Source organism: Sorex araneus, chromosome 7 (genome assembly GCF_027595985.1).
Source record: "Sorex araneus isolate mSorAra2 chromosome 7, mSorAra2.pri, whole genome shotgun sequence".
In the NCBI taxonomy this organism is placed as follows: Eukaryota; Metazoa; Chordata; class Mammalia; order Eulipotyphla; family Soricidae; genus Sorex; species Sorex araneus.
In genome coordinates this window covers 30,303,108-30,322,112 of record NC_073308.1, presented here as the reverse complement: position 1 = coordinate 30,322,112, position 19,005 = coordinate 30,303,108, and the positions used below count along the sequence as shown (strand labels likewise).

Genomic DNA, 19,005 nt, shown 5'->3' with positions numbered 1-19,005 from the left:
TTTAAAATGTAATTCACGGATCTCTCAGATTAAAACTGCATCATACACATAATGTGTACCTAGCTTGCTAATGCCAAAAACAGTAACAATAAGTCTCTCAATGAGAGATGTAACTGGTGCCCGCTTGAACCAAACGATGATCAACGGGATGACAGTGACACTGACAGCTTGCTAACTATGAACAAAGTTTAAACATTAAGAATGAATTGAGAAGAATGGATTATAAATGAATATTCAAAACAAATGTATATATTTTAAGTTTCCGATTGCACTAGAAATATTAATTTACCCACAAGTGGGATATGCTATTTTTCCATCTCGACAGGTTGTTCGAAATGATTCAGGTGGTGACAATCTACGATATCCCCATTTACAATAAAATTCAACCTTGTCCCCTGACTCAAGATAAAGTTTCTTTTTATCCACCCATCGGAACGCTATATTATGTTTATTCAAGATGTCTTCTGATATTACACAGGGATCTGAAAAGGAAAAATTATAAACTTTAAATGTATACAAATACTACTCACAAATGTCAGACTTTCAAGCAGAGTTTCCTACACTCATCCAAGAATTTGATACCAATTTTTTGACAAATCAAAATATTGAAAACTCATCATGTGAATTTAAAATGTTTAAAGTGTGAAAATTAAGAGTTATAGTGAAAGCTTTCTAATGTCATTTATCATATTAAGAGCCTATGTTAAAGGAAGTTTCATTGTTGTGCTTCAAACAAGGAGTATTCAAATTTTATTTCCTATTATATTTATGTTTTGTAGTCATTTAGTAAGTAAGATTTGTGAATCCGTGAACTTTTTTTAAAATAAATAAAATAAATTTATTTGTATATTTTAATGAGTTAAGAGGTCTGAGCTTGGAATTAAAAATGCAAAATGATTAGATACTACTAAGAATTAATTCAGGAGTTTAGAAATATCATTTCACCAGATACCAAATCACCTAATACTTAAAACATGATGTGTTTTTATTTTATTTTTTTTTATCTGGACTTTTTTGATCTAATAAAATTACATAAAGAATTGAAATGAATTATACATTATTGTGCTCATGTTTCCCCCATACAAAGTTCGAGAACCCATCCCTTCACCAGTGCCCATTCTCTACCACCAGTAGACCCAGCATCTCTCCCACCCTCCCCAGTCCCGTCTCCCCCCACACCCCACACTGCCACTATGGCAGGGAATTCCCTTTTGTTCTCTCTCTCTGATTAGGTGTTGTGGTTTGCAATAAAGGTGTGAGTGGCCATTGTGTTCAGTCTCTAGTCTACATTCCGCACACATCACCCTTCCCCCGCATGAACTCCGACCACATTTTACTTGGTGTTCCCTTCTCTGAGTTGCCCAGAGTGAGAGACCAGCCTCCAAGCAATGGAGTCAACCTCCTGGTACTTATTTCTACTATTCTTGGGTATTAGTCTCCTAGTCTATTATTCTATATTCCACAGATGAGTGCAATCTTTCTATGTCTGACTCTCTCTTTCTGACTCATTTCACTTAGCATGATACTTTCCATGCTGATCCACTTATATGCAAACTTCATGACCTCATTTTTTCTAACAGCTGCATAGTATTCCATTGTATAGATGTACCAAAGTTTCTTCAACCAGTCATCTGTTCTAGGGCACTCAGGTTTTTTCCAGATTCTGGCTATTGTAAACAGTGCTGCGATGAACATATAAGTGCAGACGTCATTTCGACTATACTTTTTTGCTCCTCTGGGATATATTCCCAGCAGTGGTATTGCTGGGTCAAATGGGAGCTTAACCTCTAGTTTTTTGAGAATCGTCCATATTGTTTTCCAAAAGGGCTGAACTAGCCGGCATTCCCACCAGCAGTGTAGAAGGGTCCCTTTCTCCCCACATCCTCTCCAACAGCGGTTGCTTTTGTTCTTTTGGATGTGTGCTAGCCTCTGTGGTGTGAGGTGGTATCTCATGTTTTTTTTGATCTGCAACTCTCTGATGATTAGTGATGTAGAGCACTTTTTCATGTGCTTTTGGCCATTCGTATCTCTTCCTTGGGGAAGTTTCTGTTCATTTCTTCGCCCCATTTTTTGATGGGGTTGGATGATTTCTTCTTGTAGAGTTCAACCAGTGCTTTATATACCATTGATATCAACCCCTTATCTGGTGGGTATTGTGTAAATATTCTTTCCCATTCTGTGGATAGTCTTTGGATTCTGGTCACTGTATCTTTTGCGGTGCAGAAGCTTTTAGCTTAATATAGTCCCATTTGTTGATCTCTGTTTTTGCTAGATTGCTTAGTTCCGTGTCATCTTTGAAGATAACTTTATCTTCAATATCGTGGAGGGTTTTGCCGACCTTGTCTTCAATGTAACTTATGGTTTGTGGTCTAATGTTGAGGTCTTTAATCCATTTTGATCTGACTTTTTTGCATGGTGTCAAGTCGAGGTCTAAGCCCATTCTTTTGCATGTGGTTGTCCAGTTGTGCCAGCACCATTTGTTAAAGAGGCTTTCTTTCCTCCACTTCACATCTCTCGCTCCCTTATCAAATATTAGATGATCATACACTTGAGGTTGTGTGTAGGGATATTCCACCCTGTTCCATTGGTCTTCGACTCTGCCTTTGTTCCAATACCATGCTGTTTAAATTGTTACCGCTTTGTAGTAGAGTTTAAGGTTGGGGAGGGTGATGCCTCCCATCATTTTTTTACCAAGAATTGTTTTAACTATCCGTGGGCATTTATTGCTCCATATAAATTTCCGGATTGCTTGATACGTTTCTTTGAAGAATGACATGGGTATCCTTATAGGGATCGCGTTAAATCTGTATAATGCTTTGGGGAGTATTTGACAATGTTTATTCTCCCTATCCATGAGCAGGGGATATGATTCCATTTCCTCATGTCCTCTTTTATTTCATGGAGTAGAGTTTTATAGTTTTCTTTGTAGAGGTCCTTTACTTCTTTAGCTTAGCTGATTCCAAGGTATTTGATTTTCTGGGGCACGATTGTGAATGGGATTGCTTTTTTCATGTCTCTTTCTTCTGTCTCATTGTTTGCATATAGGAAGGCCATGGATTTTTGGGTATTGATTTTATAGCCTGCGACTTTACTGTACAGGCCAATTATTTCTAAGAGTTTCTTACTAGAGCTTTTAGGCTTCTCTAGGTATAGTATCATATCCTGTGCGAATAGCGAGAACTTGATTTCTTCCTTTCCGATCTGAATCCCCTTAATATCTTTTTATTGCCTGATGGCTATTGCTAATACTTCCAGAACTATATTAAAGAGAAGTGGTGAGAGTGGACATCCTTGTCTTGTCCCGTATCTTAGAGGAAAAGCCCTTAGTTTTTCTCCATTGATGATAATGCTTGCCATAGGTTCGTGGTAGATGGCTTTGACTATCTTGAGGAAAGTTCCTCCAAAATCGATTTTGGTGAGAGTTTTTATCATGAATGGGTGTTGGATCTTGTCAAATGCTTTCTCTGCATCTATTGATATGATCATATGGTTTTTATCTTTACTTTTGTTGATATGATGGATTATGTTGATTGATTTCCGAATGTTAAACCATCCTTGCATCCCTGGGATGAATCCCACTTGGTCGTGGTGTATGATCCTTTTGATGAGTTGTTGGATTGTATTTGCTAGTATTTTGTTGAGGATCTTCGCATCGGTGTTCATCAAGGATATTGGTCTATAGTTTTCTTTGTTAGTGGTGTCTTTGTTTGCTTTTGGTATTAGGGAGATGTGCCTCATAGAAACTGTTCGGAAGGGTTCCTGTCTTTTCGATTTCCTGGAAAAGCTTGAGGAGAACTGGCAACAAGTCTTCTTTAAATGTTTGGAAGAATTCGCCAGTGAATCCATCTGGACCTGGGCTTTTGTTATTGGGGAGACTTTTGATTAGTTTCAATTTCCTTGATATTTATGGGCCTATTCAGGTATTTCAAGTCTTCTTGGTTCAGTCTTGGGAGATTGTAGGAATCAAGGAATTTTTCCATTTCTTTTAGGTTCTCTTGTTTAGTGGCATATAGACTTTCAAAGTAGTCTCTGATGATCTTTTGAATCTCCTTGGTTTCTGTTGTGATGTCCCGCTTTTCATTTCTGATTCGGTTTATTAGGGTTTTCTCTTTCTTTCTTTGTGAGGCTTGCTAGTGGTTTATCAATCTTATTTATTTTCTCGAAGAACCAGCTCTTTGTTTCATTGATCTTTCGGATTGTTTTTCGGTTTCCATATCGTTAATTTTGCTCTAAGTTTTATTATTTCTTTCCTTCGATCTGGTTTGGGTTCCTTTTGCTGGTCCTTTTTTAAGATCTTGAGCTGCAAAGTCAAGCTATCTATATAGGCCCTTTATTCCTTTCTGAGGAAAGCTTGCAGAGCTATAAAATTTCCCCTTAATACAGCTTTAGCTGCGTCCCATAGGTTCTGGTAGCTTGTGTCTTCATTCTCATTTGTTTCAAGGTATTTTTTTGATTTCTTCCTTGATTTCCTTCGTGACCCACTCATTGTTCAATAGTGAGTTGTTTAATTTCCAAGTGTTTGATTTGGTTCTCCGCATCTGTGCATGATTAATTTCCATCTTCAGTGCATCATGGTCTGAGAAGATAGTTGATACAATTTTTATCTTCCGGATTCTATTAAGGTATAATTTGTGACACAGAACGTGGTCTATTTTGGAAAGTGATCCATGTGCTCTGGAAAAGAATGTGTATTCTTTCTTTTTGGGGTATATAGCCCTGTATAGGTCTATTAGCTCTGTCTCCTCCATTTCTTCCTTCAGGGCCATTGTTTCCTTGCTGAGTGTTGTTCTTGTCAATCTATCCAGAGGTGATAAGGCAGTGTTGAAGTCTCCTACTACTATCGTGTTGCTAGTTATGTCCTCCTTAAATTCTGTTAGGAGTTCTTTTAAGTATTTAGCTGGTCATTCATTAGGTGCATATATGTTTAATAGTGTGATTTCTTTCTGTTGTACATATCCTTTGATGAATAGGAAATGACCTTCGCTGTCCCTTCTAATCTTTTGCAGCCTGAAATCTATGTTGTCAGATACTAGTATGGCCACCCCCGCTTTTTTGAGGGAACTGTTTGCTTGCAGGATTGTTTTCCACCCTTTGATTTTGAGTCTGTGTTTGTTCTGACATTCAGATGTGTTTCTTGTAGGCAGCAGAAAGTTGGGTTTAGTTTCTGAATCCGTTTTGCCACTCTGTGCCTCTTGATTGGTGCATTTAGACCTTTAACATGAAGAGAAATTATTGTCATGGGATTTTGTGCCATTTTTCTGTAGGGTTTGTTGTTCTTTTAGGTCTTTTTCCTTGTCTTATAGTAGCCCTTTCAGTCCTTCTTTTAAATTTGGTCTTGCGTCTATGAAGTTCCTGAGCTGTTATTTCTCCCTGAAATAGTGTCTAGTTCCTTCAAGTTCAATTTAGAGTTTAGCCGGGTAAAGTATTCTTGGTGAGGCATTCATTTCATTGAGTTTTTTCACTATATCCCACCATTGTCTTCGGACTTGGAAGGTTTCTTCTGATAGGTCTGCTGTGAATCTAAGGGGTGATCCTTTGTATATGATCTCCTTCTTTGATCTTGCTGCTTGCAGTATTGTGTCTCTATCCATAGCATCTATCATTCTGAGTATGATATGCCTTGAGGATTTTTTATTTGTTTCCCTTTTAGCTGGTACCCTTCGGACTCCTTGGATCTGGATGTCCATATTTTCTAGCTCTGGGAATTTCTTAGCAATGATGTCTTTAATTGTGGTTTTTTTTTCATTAAGTTTGGTCCCCTGTGGTTCTGGTACTCCAATGATTCTTATGTTGTTTCTCTTGAGGTCATCCCCTAGGACTCTAATTCACTCTAGAGCCATTTTGAGGTCTTTTGCCATTATTTTTTTGCCTATATGCTTTCTGCAGCTCGTCTTCAAGATCACTGATTCTTTCCTCGGCAGCAGTCATGCTACTGTTAAGGGTTCCTACTGAGTTTTTTATTTCATCTACCGATTCCTTTAATTGTGTCACTTCTGTTCGTAGCTTCGAAATTTCTGCTCTCATTTCTGTTCATAGCTTTGAAATTTCTGCTCTTATTTCTTCCTGGATTATCTTGGTGGATCGTTCCAATGCTGCATCCATATCCTCCCTTAATTTATTGGAGGTTCAATCCATAGTTGCTTTGAGTTCTTCAACCATCTTCACGATTTCCTCTCTGAATTCTTTATCAGAGGAGACTGTATTTCTGGGGAGTCATTGCTGGGGTTGGAGAGATCCTCCCTTCCATCTCTGCTGGTGGTGGGGATTTTCCCTGTTTCTTCATGTTGATATGGGTTTTACTATTAGGCGCTCTCCTTAGCTTGAGAGGGGTCTCAAGAGAAAGCGTGGGGCTATGATCTTTTTAAAAAGGACTCTATGCGCGGCTCGATGAGTTCATTAACAGTTTTTGTGAAATGAGGATAGGCTAGGTCAGTTGACAATTAACATATAGTGACTAAGATGACCAGGGTATTCTTCAGAGGGATAGATTCTATCGATTATGGCCAGAGCACAATGCATTGAGTGGGAAATATATCTTTGGCCGCATAAGCAGCTGCCACTCCAGAAGGAGCCACGCCCCATTTGAGGCCACGCCCCTTACGTGTAGACACGCCCCTTACAACCTGGTAGAGATGGGAGGGGTCAGGCCCCCCGCACGGACACTGAGAGGCCCAAGACGGAGGGGTCTGGGGTCTCCGGGGCCCCAGACCGTCGCCTCGGGGGGATCCGAGCCAAATCCGTCAACTTTTTTCCCTAAACATCAAACTGTCATTTAGATCCTATCATTTTCCTTGACTCCTTCAGCATATTAATATAATTTTTAAAAAAATAAATAATTAAAATTAAATACTTTCTTTTTTCCTTTTTTTGGGTCACACCTAGCAATGCACAGGGGTTACTGCTGGCTTTGCACTCAGTAATTATTCCTAGAGGTGCTCCGGAGACCATGTGGGATGCTGGGAGTCTTACCCGAAATGGCTGCGTATAAGGCAAATGCCCTACCCGCTGTACTATCGCTCCAGACCCAGGCATATTAAAATACTTACCTATGCATTTGGGTGGTTCTGACCACTGCCCATTGCGGCATACTATAGTCCTGTTTCCTTCGAGTCTATAAAGGGATTGGCACTGGTACTCAACTCTTGATTCTGGAGCATATTCCTTATCTTGCTGTGAAATAGTATCTCCATTTGCTATACGTGGAGGGGGACCACACTTTCCTACAGCGTCAGAAAAAAATATTTGGTTCATTAAAACTTATTGATTTCATGGTAATATCCATTACATTTACTAGGAGAGAAAGAACAAATGTTTAGGATAAAAAATAAATGGGTCAAACTGTAACGTACACAATATAGTCATAATGTTACATGATGGAAAAGATTCAATGAAGAACTTTCAATTTATAAATTGTCATGCTTATAACCATTTCCTTTCAGCCTGCATAAAAGCAGATAGAGTATTAGCGAATATGTTTGCTTTAGGGACTCTACTATTGCAAGTATTTTTTCATGGGAGTGGAGTGTTTGTATAGAGAGTAGGATGTTTACTTTGCACACAGCTGACCCAGTTTCAATCCCCAGCATGATATATGGTAGCCCCAATCCGCAAGGTGTGGCCTAAAAGGCAGAAAAATATATATTTTTCATAAACCAATTGTGCAGAACAAAAGACATCTGTTACAGTGGAAGTGGAGGAAAGATGAAGGGCACCACATCATCTCGTGATTATGTGGTGAAATCATCTCCTTAAACTTTAATTGGTCTTTTAAATTTTACCAACTGAAGAGGTAGCCAGTGAAATAAAAAATAAAAGTGGTTGGGGGAGTGGAAAACAATGTGACATCAGAGGGTTTATGGCTGGTATCAGCCTCGCTGACCCCTCCTCTGTGCCTGGGTGGACGGCAGGAAAGTGGCACAGGGCCCAAGAAGAAAGCAAACTCATGGGTGAAAGAGCTGAGGAGATGCAAGACCCTAGTGAAAGGAGACGGAGCTGCTGTCACCAGCAAGGAGACACAGATGTCAGGCTCCAGTCACTGATCTCAAACCCAGAAGCTAGACTCTAGATCAAGTATAATGGGGGACAGGATCTGGTGTTTGGACACTGGGAGATGTGGGATAAACAGGTTGAGTCACGCCACAAGTAGGTAAAAGAATGAGACCAAGACGTGAGGGAAGGACCTAAACCATCCTACTTAAACTGTCAATGAATAGTGATCATCAATCTAAGCCTTTGAAGGTGAATATTTCATACACTACTCAAAGATTGGCAAATTTAAGAGATAATCCAATTTCACAGAATAAAATGAAGTATCTGGTTTCATAAAAAAATATATTACAATTTGCATGGGATCTCTAAGATTTTATTGCGATTGATTTATTCCAATTTATTTTTAATTGTACCTTCATGCTGAAAAGTAATCACTACATTCTAGCAAACACTGCATAGTTCCCTAAAGTACTTATATGTATTCAGAAGCACGGTATATGAAGTGGTAAACTTAACTTCACTCTACCCTGAGTTACAATACAAAAAATGCCAGAATTACAAGTGATATTTAAAATGAGCCTATATAATTGCTATAGTAGATTGATTTGATCATACCAAAATTGTTGCCAGAGTGCAGAAATCCTGTCCAACATGTCAAAGAATGTAAATTTATAAATTAGAATAGTTCTCCCATATTATTTTGATGGGAATTGATTCTTTTTACAAATTTTAGTGAAAATAATTAGTTGTTGCACTATGCTCATCTACACACCGAGGTGGAATACTCCAGTGTCCCATGGAGCACGTTATCTTGTTGTCTTTTTCAAATATCTTAAAGCCAGCTTGGGGCTGGAGCGATAGCCCAGCGGGTAGGGCTATCGCCTTGCATGCAGCCGACCCGGGTTCGATTCCCAGCATCCCATATGGTCCTCTGAGCACTGCCAGGGGTGATTCCTGAGTGCAGAGTCAGGAGTAACCCCTGAGCATCGCCAGGTGTGACCCAAAAAGCAAAAAAAAAAAAAGCCAGCTTGACAAGTGTAATTCAGCATGGTGCCATGTGGGTAAACTTCGGGCCCCAGTGAATACCTAGCGGATGTAGTGCTTCCATGTTCAATCTGAGGTGGCTGACAACATGGAAGTTTTTCTAGAGGAACAACAGAGATCCAAAAGAAAATGTTTTGTATAAATTTGGTATAACTTAAAATATGAAAATGAAAAAAAACAATCCAACACTGGCATTTTATCTGAGGGAAACGTGAACAAAAATAAATTACAAGGTCAAAAAACATAAAGCAAATCTCACATATATGTTCAACGTGCCCTAACCAACGTCCCCATTTTTTTTTGAGGAGTAAAAATAGTCATAAGTAAAACTTGTAGCTGTTTTACATAGCAACCTCCATTTTTCCCCATTTGTTTCTCAGGGAAAATAGAAAATGTTTAATTGATCTGTTTGCTTGTATTGGTAATTTGCTATTTTATGAGAAAATCAATGAACAAGTTTCACTACTTTTATTTAACAATTAAGGAATAATTGTTGCAAACTAGACAATACTGACCTACACAGCGTGGTATTGACTGCCAGGTTCCATTTTTGCACTCCATTTCTTCTGATTCCTGCATTACATAATTTTCTTGGCAGAGAATTGATATTCTTTCTCCATCCCGGTAATTGACTGTGGTCGTCATAATTTGACTATTGGGAATCTGAGGTGGAGGTGGGCAGACCTGTATTGTTTTACCTAAAATTATTAAAATTAAATTTCTTGCTAAAAATCAGGCTAAAAGATGACAAAAATAATTCAAGAAATGCAAAATTCAGAAATAAAGTATCATAATGACTATGTGATTATATGCTCTATGTATAATATGTCATGATTTTGGACATTTTCACTATTTGTTTTTAGCTTTTCTTGTCACACCCAGAGATGCACAGGCGTTATCCCTGGCTCTGCATTCAGGAATTACTCCTGGTGTGCTGGAGAACCATATGGGACACTGGGAATCAAACCCAGGTCAGCATCGTGCAAGGCAAACGCCCTACCCCCTGAGCTATCACTCCAGGCCCTGGAGGTTTGTACTTTTATACATTTGTAGGCAGATTTAATAATCTTCAATTTTTTAAAAATTTTATACCTATTACAGATTCTTTTATAGACAATAAATATTGATCTAGGGTATTAAACAAGTCTATATACATATATGACTACAACAATGCTTAAGGATTGGATTAAAACCATCTTGAAGGCGGGGGAAGGAATAAGTCAAAGGACTGGAGTTCACGCTGCTTCGGGAAGGCCAAGGTTCACTCCGTGGCACCACATGGTCCCCTTAGCACATTCAGGAGCAACTGTTAATACACAGGACCCGGGAATCGTCCCTGAGCACCTCTGGTGTGTGGGCCAAAAGCAACTTTTTTTTTTATTTTACTTTTGCTTTTTTTGGGGGGGTGGGTCACACCCAGCATTGCTCAGGGGTTACTCCTGGCTCTACTCAGTAATTACTCCTGGTGGTGTTCAGACACCATATGGGATGCTGGGAATCGAAACTGGGTCAGCCATGCGGGTTCAATTTGTACGCAAATGCCCTACAAACGCCCTACGGAGTGCTATCACTCCAGCCCTACCGAAAGTAACTTTTTAAAAGAACGAAAACTTTTCAATATAGTCTACCAAGGGATGCTGATTTATCAGAAAAAGAATCTATTTAGAAGATAATAAAACATGCAAACAAGTTTTTATGCCAAGATAAGAAGGAAATATGATCCCTAGTTATAAGATTAAAAATGTAAAACTTCCCTAGAGGCAAAATAACTGTTCTTTTGCACGGTCTAGAAAGAAACGTATAACTTGACAAAATGCACCTGGTTAACAGATCATCAGTCTGATGTTAGTTTGAAGAGCAGCAGAATTTAAAAGATTCCTCTATAATCATATAATCATGAGTTCCTGTAAAACATATCTCAGCTATAACTTAGGAGCACATATTCTGAAGACGTCTTCAAATGAGAAGGATCCTGGATGTTTGTACCTAGAAAATTTTTAATTCCACTATTGCTCGTTGAGTTTTGCTCTCTTCTCTCATAGTAAATCTTGATTTCATTCAAAGCTATATTGAAATACATAGAGTGAAAATTAAAAGACTTCTCAATTTTCCAAAATGGCATATTCAATTCAAAAAAAATAATTGACTGACTGAGTATAGTTTTTTCATAAATATTAACATCATCAGAGTTATAACTTTGAAGCTAACCAAAATATTTTTCCTGTGGCTGGGCAGAGCATAATAGACAAGCACTTGTCATTATGTGCTGACCCTGGTTCAATCCTCAGAGCCTCATATGGACCCCTGATCCTTCCAGGAATAAATCTCTGAGTGCAGAGGCAGGACTCTACCTGGCTGTGGCCCAACTCCCCCCAAAACTACTTTGTTATTTCTGATTTTAATATCTTGGTGGAGTTTTCTTTTCAAGGTGTTCACAAGGAACAACTTCTCATTCTGCACTGCGCCTTGGTAGTTATGCCATTTGTTGGACCAACCATCAAATATCTCATCATTTTATATATCACCTGTTTAATTGTTTTAAATATTTGTGTCAATTTATTTCTATTTAGCATTTGTGTCCTTTTGATTTTCTAGGCATTAGATTAGACCTCCGCCCACCACGGATACTTAAACCCACTTGCCCCACGTGTGCGTCCCTTTTGGCGCTGCTGCCGATAGAACAGGATGGAAGAGCCCAAAAGAGCGCCCTTGGACTCCAAGCAGCCCACTGAACTAATTACAGCATGGGAACGGAGACCCTACGCTGGGCTGCGACAGTGGAAGCCAGGCATTCCCCATTTTCTTAACCTCTCTCTCTCAACCCCTTCCTCCTGAGCACAGCACAGATTCCGGGGCTTTCTGAGTGCAAAATGGAGACGCCGAGCTAGCTCTCTCTAGGCTTCTCCATCTTATGAGCACCATAAAAGGGTAAAAGTTTGTAGTGATGTTATTTCTGCTTGTATTTTCCCTGGACTTTATACAGAAACCCAAAACCGCGTGGCCACGGCCGTGGCTGCGAGACCTAATGTCATCTAAGCATCAGCAATATGTAATGGTTCCTTTTTTAACGGGTCGGACTTTGGGGGGAGATCTTAACAAGAATAGTAAGTCTTTCACTGAAGTATTGAAGGCAATCAAAGTGGTAGCCATCTCTCTAGACTGAACTAAGCCATATCCCCACGCCGGCTGAGAAGAAATATCCTTCTTTCTCGGGAAGAAACACGGCGTGGCGTTAACCATAGTATGATGACCATTAAGCAAACACAGACCTGGTGGCGTGGGAATGGGATATAAAGGGAAAAATTATGTACATGGAACAGCGGGATGCTGGTGGAATCTCGAACCAGAGCGGATACCAGCGCACTACTTTTGGTTCCAGAAACTGCTTGCAGACATTCTACTAGACTATCAACTAAGCCAGAGCCCCACGCTGACTGATGACTGGAAATAACCATCTTTTTCGTTTTTTTTTTCCCTTTGCCAGGCAGTGTGCCGATTACTAAACAGGCGTGAACTCGGTGGTGCGGGGCAAGGGGGGAAAAAAAAGAAAAGTTATGTAACAAACAGCGGGACTTAATATCTCTACACTCTCAGCAATGGAGAACTATCAAATGCTTCCTTGGCAATAGGACTGTCTTTTCTTTTTGGGGGGAAACCCCAGCAACAATAGTGAGTTATGTGTTGAAACATGGAATGTAATCAAGATAAAGAGTAAACGAAGTGAAACATATCACTTACAAGGGCGGGGACTGGGGGGGTGGGAGGGGGCTGAAGGTATACTGGGGTGGTCGGTAATGGAATATGGGCACTGGTGAAGGAAAGGGTGTTTGAGTATTGTATAACTGACATAATCCTGAGAACTATGTAACCCTCCACATGGTGATTCAATAAAACTTAAAAAAAAAAAAACTACTAACTCTCATCAACATGTATGTGCCAAACAAAGGAACAGCAAATTTGGTCAAACTTCTCTTCACAGGCCTAAGGAACCACTCAGACAGAAACAAAACAGGAGTGGTAGATTTCAACACTCCATTTTGGCCATTAGACACATGAACTAGACAAAATGTTAGTAAAGATAGAAGACCCTTAAATGAGGAGTTGAAAGAATTTGAATTAATCGACACATATAGGGCCAACACCCTGAAAATGCTGAATTCACAGTTTTCATTAGCACACATGGAACTGGACATAGTAAATGTCTAACTCCAGGATATATCATGTAACATAACATACACTCATTTAGGAACATAAAACTCATAACAAGCACTCATTCCGGCTACAAGTCAAAGGTAGAAATTAATCGTATGAAGATAGTGATACCCTGGCATATTTCTAGTTAAAATGTAAATTGGTGCAATAATTTTGAAAACAGTATGAAGCATCCTCCAAATACCATGATAGAATTTCTAAATGATGAAACAGTCTCACGCCTTTCCAAAGAAGACAAAATTATTAACTCGAAGAGTCCTAAGGACTGAAATGTTTCACACACCATTATTTTTACATACGTAAACAAATTATTTCCAAACAAGAGTTATAACCCCCACCTGCAGAAAAATGGAAGATACTTAAAAGGATTTTTCCATCAAAAAAAGTCTAAAATATAAAGGAAAATATTATATGATTTTACATATATATGCAGTAATAAAGCCAGCATAAAAGGGAAACATTAAACAAAAATTAACACGTAGGCATATAATAGAATTAAAAGACATGGAAGGGTGAAAGGGTAGGACTGGAGCAAGATTCGAGGATGTCTAGTGAAAGGCTGTGTTTGTGTCATAAATAATACAATAGCAATAAAAAGAGAATAATTAATCTGCCTACATTTTATGCTTGTTATGAAGTTTACAACATTTATATATATAAAACATATGCATATAGGTATAACTATATAATTAAATTTATAAACTGTTTTGCTTAATTTTTAATTTATATTCCACTTGAAATTATCTTTAATAATTGGTAGCTATTTTTAGAAGAAACAAAATATTATTTTCATAATTTAGGAAAAAAGAATAAATATTTTTAAACTAAACAAGAAGAGCTCACATTTGCAGATTATTTCAGGATCCCAGTTTCCATTTATGCAGGTTGAGAATTTTATTTCTGATTTACTACTGCATGTGTAATTTACATTGTCATTGTGATTAAAGTTATTCTTAAAAGGATGAAATGAAATCAATTTTTCTTTTCTACATGTCTTAAGTTTATTTGTTGCTATAAAAAATATAATATTCAAAGACAAATGAGTACTAATGAAATGATTAAAATATTTAGAAGATGGTGTCAATAGTACAGTGAAATGATACCTTATGCCCATAAATCCCACCAATCAAATTACTCCTCATCCTACTGCTTGAGATGAGCTACTATATATGAACATATCTTGTCTCCAATCTCAGACATTTTAGAGTAAGAGCCATCCCAGATATACTTTGAACTTTGGGATTAGGAGAACAGAAGAGGCTTTGGGGAGGGTGTTCCTTATCATTAGCAGTCTAATACTCATCACATGACTTAATTTGCTACCATATCTAAAATCTGTGCAAATTTCATTCTTGATTTCAACAAAACCACATCATTTTAAATCCCTTTAAACATTTCATTGAAAACAATCATCCCTGGAAAACAATGAGCTCTGAAAGTAGGAAACGGGAAGTTTCCTTGCCAGAGTATTCATTTTTTTCCAACAAAACAGAAGAAATTTTAGGCTCAATATGTGAAGCACTTCTAGCCGAAATATTTATTTTTCAAGAACGGTAAAATGACACAAGAAGAAAAGTATATGCTAGAGGTAGTGTGTAGAATGTAAATATTTAAGGAGATCTTGTGTATGGTAGCAAAAATTCAAAGAAACATACCTGTATAGACTATAGACGGAACATGATGGCCACTCAATACCTCTATTGCAAACCACAACACCCAAAAGGAGAGAAGGAGCAAAAGGGAATGCCCTGCCACAGAGGTAGGTGAGTTGTAGGGGAGGGGGTAGGGGTGGCGGGAGGGATGCTGGGAACATGGTGGTGAAAAATGGGCACTGATGGAGGGATGGGTACTCAATCATTGCATGACTGAAACACAAGCACAAAAGTCTGTAAGCCTATAAATGTACCTCATGGTGATTCCCTTATTAAAAATAAATAAATAAATAAATAAATTTTGGGAAAAAATTAATAAAAGTGGAGGAGAGAGTTTAATGTCAAAACCTGCTTGACTTATATAGTTTATAGTCATTGAGAAGCTATTTTATAATCAAATAATTTCATTCTGTAATAATATCACAACATCATAATACATTTTTTCTAGGTTCAAGATGAGTTAAAAATGGGTCTTTTAGGATCTGGAGTGATAAAACAGCAGATAGGGCATTTGCCTTGCACTCTGCCAACCCGGGTTTGATTCCCTGCATCCTATATGGTCCTGTGAGCACGACCATTGGTAATTCCTGAGTGCAGAGCCAGGAGTGACCTCTGAGCATCGCTGGGTGTGACCCAAAAAGCAAAAAAAAAAAAAAAAAATGACTCTTTTAGGCAAAAGGTAGTCAGAATCTTCAAAGCTTTAATGCAAGTGAGAATTCTTTCTCAATGTGGTAAAACAGCAATACAGATCTTAGATATTTGCTTGACTGGTAATTAAAAAGGTTCAATGAAGATAAATGAAATGTTTGCAACAGATTACCAGTTGAAGAAAAATAATAATTTTGTATTTCAACATTGGAAATGAGACTAATTTGAACTACACAAGCAGTCTGAGAATACATTCCTATATTAAGGACTGATTTAGACTAATGATCCGCAGGTTATTTTTCAAGAATATTAACCAAAGGAATATAATTAAGTTAATGTTATATATGTAATATAATATATGGTTAATGTTGACTACATTTATTCAAAAGAAGTGGTGGTGTTCCTATGTCTGGTGGTGTTTATTGTCTGAAAGGATTACGTTGTTTATTAAAAGAAAGCAGACATAGTGAGAGGAGTAAATAACTGGACTAGAGTGCATAATGAAAGAAATCCTGCGATCAAAACATGAAAGTAGGCTTCGCGGCCCTGAGCACCCCGCGCTTCCCTCCCCTGCAGACTGCCAGCCCCAAGCGCCGCTGCCATTCTGTCTTCCAGCAAAGGTCTGTGATGCTCCCTCGACCCGCCCTTCCGGACCCAGCCTGCTCCGTGGCCCTGAGCACCCCGCGCTTCCCTCCCCTGTGGACTGCCAGTCGAGTGGCCTGCAGGCCAACCCCAGCCCGTTGACCGCTGTCGGGTTGTGGGAAAGGGGCGTGGCCTAATCGTCAGGGGGCGTGGCCTAAGAAAAGTGGGAGTGGCCTCATTACTGGTGGCCAAAGCTCACGCAGCAGCAGATAGTTCCCTCAACGTCCTATCCAAGACTAACATCCTAGCTATTCGCAAGCAGTAGGACAATAAAACACAAGACTTCACATAAGAATTGAAGGAAACATCTCAGTAGGAGACCAGGTTCTACAAACGGCAAGTAAAAAGCCAACCACTATTAACTGAGCCTATCCACAATCATTTTTCACAACAAAAGGAAACAGTGACACTCATCTTCAAGGGCCCACTTTCATACCACAACAACAACATGAAGAAACAGCGAAAAACACCACTGCAAGCAGAGGACGATCAAAGGAGTCCAGAAACCTCAAGGGGCGTTTCCTACAAACTTGACCTCTCTGAGAAAGAATTCAGAGTTGAAATCCTCAACATGTTCAATGAACTCAATGCAAAGATAGACAACTTTAAGGAAGACCTGGCAGAAACAATACAACAGACAGCCGACAAAATACGGGAAGAAATGAGAGCAGAAATAAAAAAACCTTCAAAAAGAAATGAAGGATTCGGTACATGAAATCAAAAACTCTCTGGCTGCCCTCAAAAATAGGATGACTGCAGCCGAAGACAGAATCAGTATGCTTGAAGATGAGCTGCAAGAGGCCTACAGGCAACAACAAACCATGGCAAGAGACCTCAAAATAGCTCTAGCCAGAATCAGAGTCCTAGGAGATGATTTCAAGAGGAACAACATTAGAATCACTGGACTACAAGAAGGACAGGGAAGCAACCCCAACAAAAAACCACAATCAAACAAATCATTGCGGAAAACTTCCCACAGCTGGACAATGCGGGCATCCAGATTCAAGGTGCCCGAAGAGTGCCAGCTAAAAGAGATCCTAACAGAAAAACCCAAAGACATATCATAGTTACAATGATGGACATCCTTCAGAGAGACACAATACTGCAAGCAGCAAGGTCCAAGAAGGAAATTGCATACAAAGGAGCACCCCTTAGACTCACAGCAGATCTATCAGAGGAAACCCTCCAAGCTCGAAGGCAATGGTGGGATATAGTGAAAAAATTCAATGAAATCAACACTTCACCAAGAATACTTTATCCGGCTAAACTCTCATTCAAACTAGAAGGAATCATACACTACTTTGAGGATAAACAACAGCTCAGGAACTTCATAGACTCAAAACCAAACCTAAAAGAAGCACTAAAGGGGCTATTGTAAGACAAGAACAACCCCTACAAGCACAACAAACCCTTGCACAAAGATGGCACAAAATCCCATAACAATAATCTCACTTAATGTCAATGGTCTGAATTCACTAATTAAGAGACACAGACTGGCAAAATGGATTCAGAGACTGAACCCAACATTCTGCTGCCTGCAAGAAACACATCTGAATAGCCAGAACAAACACAGATCAAAGTCAAAGGATGGAAAACAATCCTGCAAGCAAACAACTCCCTCAAGAAAGCTGGGGTGGCGTTACTAGTATCGGACAACATAGACTTCAGGTTGAAAAATATTAGAAGGGATAGTGAAGGCCACTTTTTATTAATCACGAGATGTGTACATCAGGAAGAAATCACAGTCCTAAACGTCTACGCACCCAGTGAGGGACCAGCTAAATACTTACAACAGCTGCTAAAAGATCTTAAGAAGAACATCTCGAGCAACACAATAGTAGTTGGAGACTTCAACACTGCACTGTCTCCTCTGGACAGATCTAGAAGATTAAAACTCACCAATGAAATACTGGCTTTGAAGGAAGAAATAGAAGAGAGAGGGCTAGTAGATCTATACAGGGCTTTATATCCCCCAAAAAAGGAATACACATTCTTTTCCAGTGCACATGGAACATTTTCCAGAATAGATCATGCGCTAGGCCACAAAGTTATACACATTTCTTGGAATAATTAATGGAATGGAAAACTGGCAAGTAAACAAGATTGGAGATCCAAGTCTTTCTGTAAATAGAGGACACTTAAAGTCTTGGGGACAAGGTACTTAAGGGAAGTGAAAGAGGTACTCAAGCTTCTAGTTGATCACCCAAGATTGGGACATCCAAAAACCAGATTCACTTACAGAGCAGAAGGCATAACCAGATTGGTTTTCTGGCACAACTGGCCTGTATCCTATGACTAAGTTATAGCAGTAGCTGAGAAGGTCTTCTACCCACACACCCTCCTGAATATTAACTTCTGTTGTGTTGTATCTGAAAGAAAATTGCTCACTATTATTTTGAGAGGGGCAAGACTCCTAGGAGGAGTAGTAGAAGTAAATGTTTTCTCAGTTCAGGAGCCAAAAGAAAAGATACCATGTAAGAAGCCATCATATTCTCCTTTTTATTAGAACTTGTAGTTTAATTCATGTGTAAGACATAGCTCAACACTTGTAAATAATTTTATATCAGGGATAGAGAGATTCATGAGATAGAATCCTCGATTTCTATTTTTCCTCTATTGAAAGATTTTGTGCAATTACTGTTGTAATTGGGCTGGAGCAATTGCATAGAGGGTAGGGCACTTGCCTTGTATGCAGCCAACCCGGGTTCTATTCCTCCACCCCTCTCGGAGAGCCCGGCAAGGTACCGAGAGTATCTAGCCCGCATGGCAGAGCCTGGCAAGCAATCTGTGGTGTATTTGATATACCAAAACCAGTAAC

At 39.0% G+C, this 19,005-nt stretch overlaps 1 protein-coding gene across 1 annotated transcript in view; it reads right to left on the bottom strand.

The window, feature by feature from the left end:
- Window positions 1-19,005, bottom strand: part of LOC129406595 (complement factor H-like) — a 37,214-nt gene continuing 18,209 nt past the window's right edge. The window contains exons 5-7 of the mRNA XM_055144855.1: window positions 9,549-9,731; window positions 7,047-7,220; window positions 1-482 (exon numbers count right to left, since the gene is read on the bottom strand). Of these exons, the coding sequence (XP_055000830.1) occupies window positions 286-482; window positions 7,047-7,220; window positions 9,549-9,731 (554 nt within the window). The 3' untranslated portion in view covers window positions 1-285. The remainder of the gene's footprint in view (window positions 483-7,046; window positions 7,221-9,548; window positions 9,732-19,005) is intronic.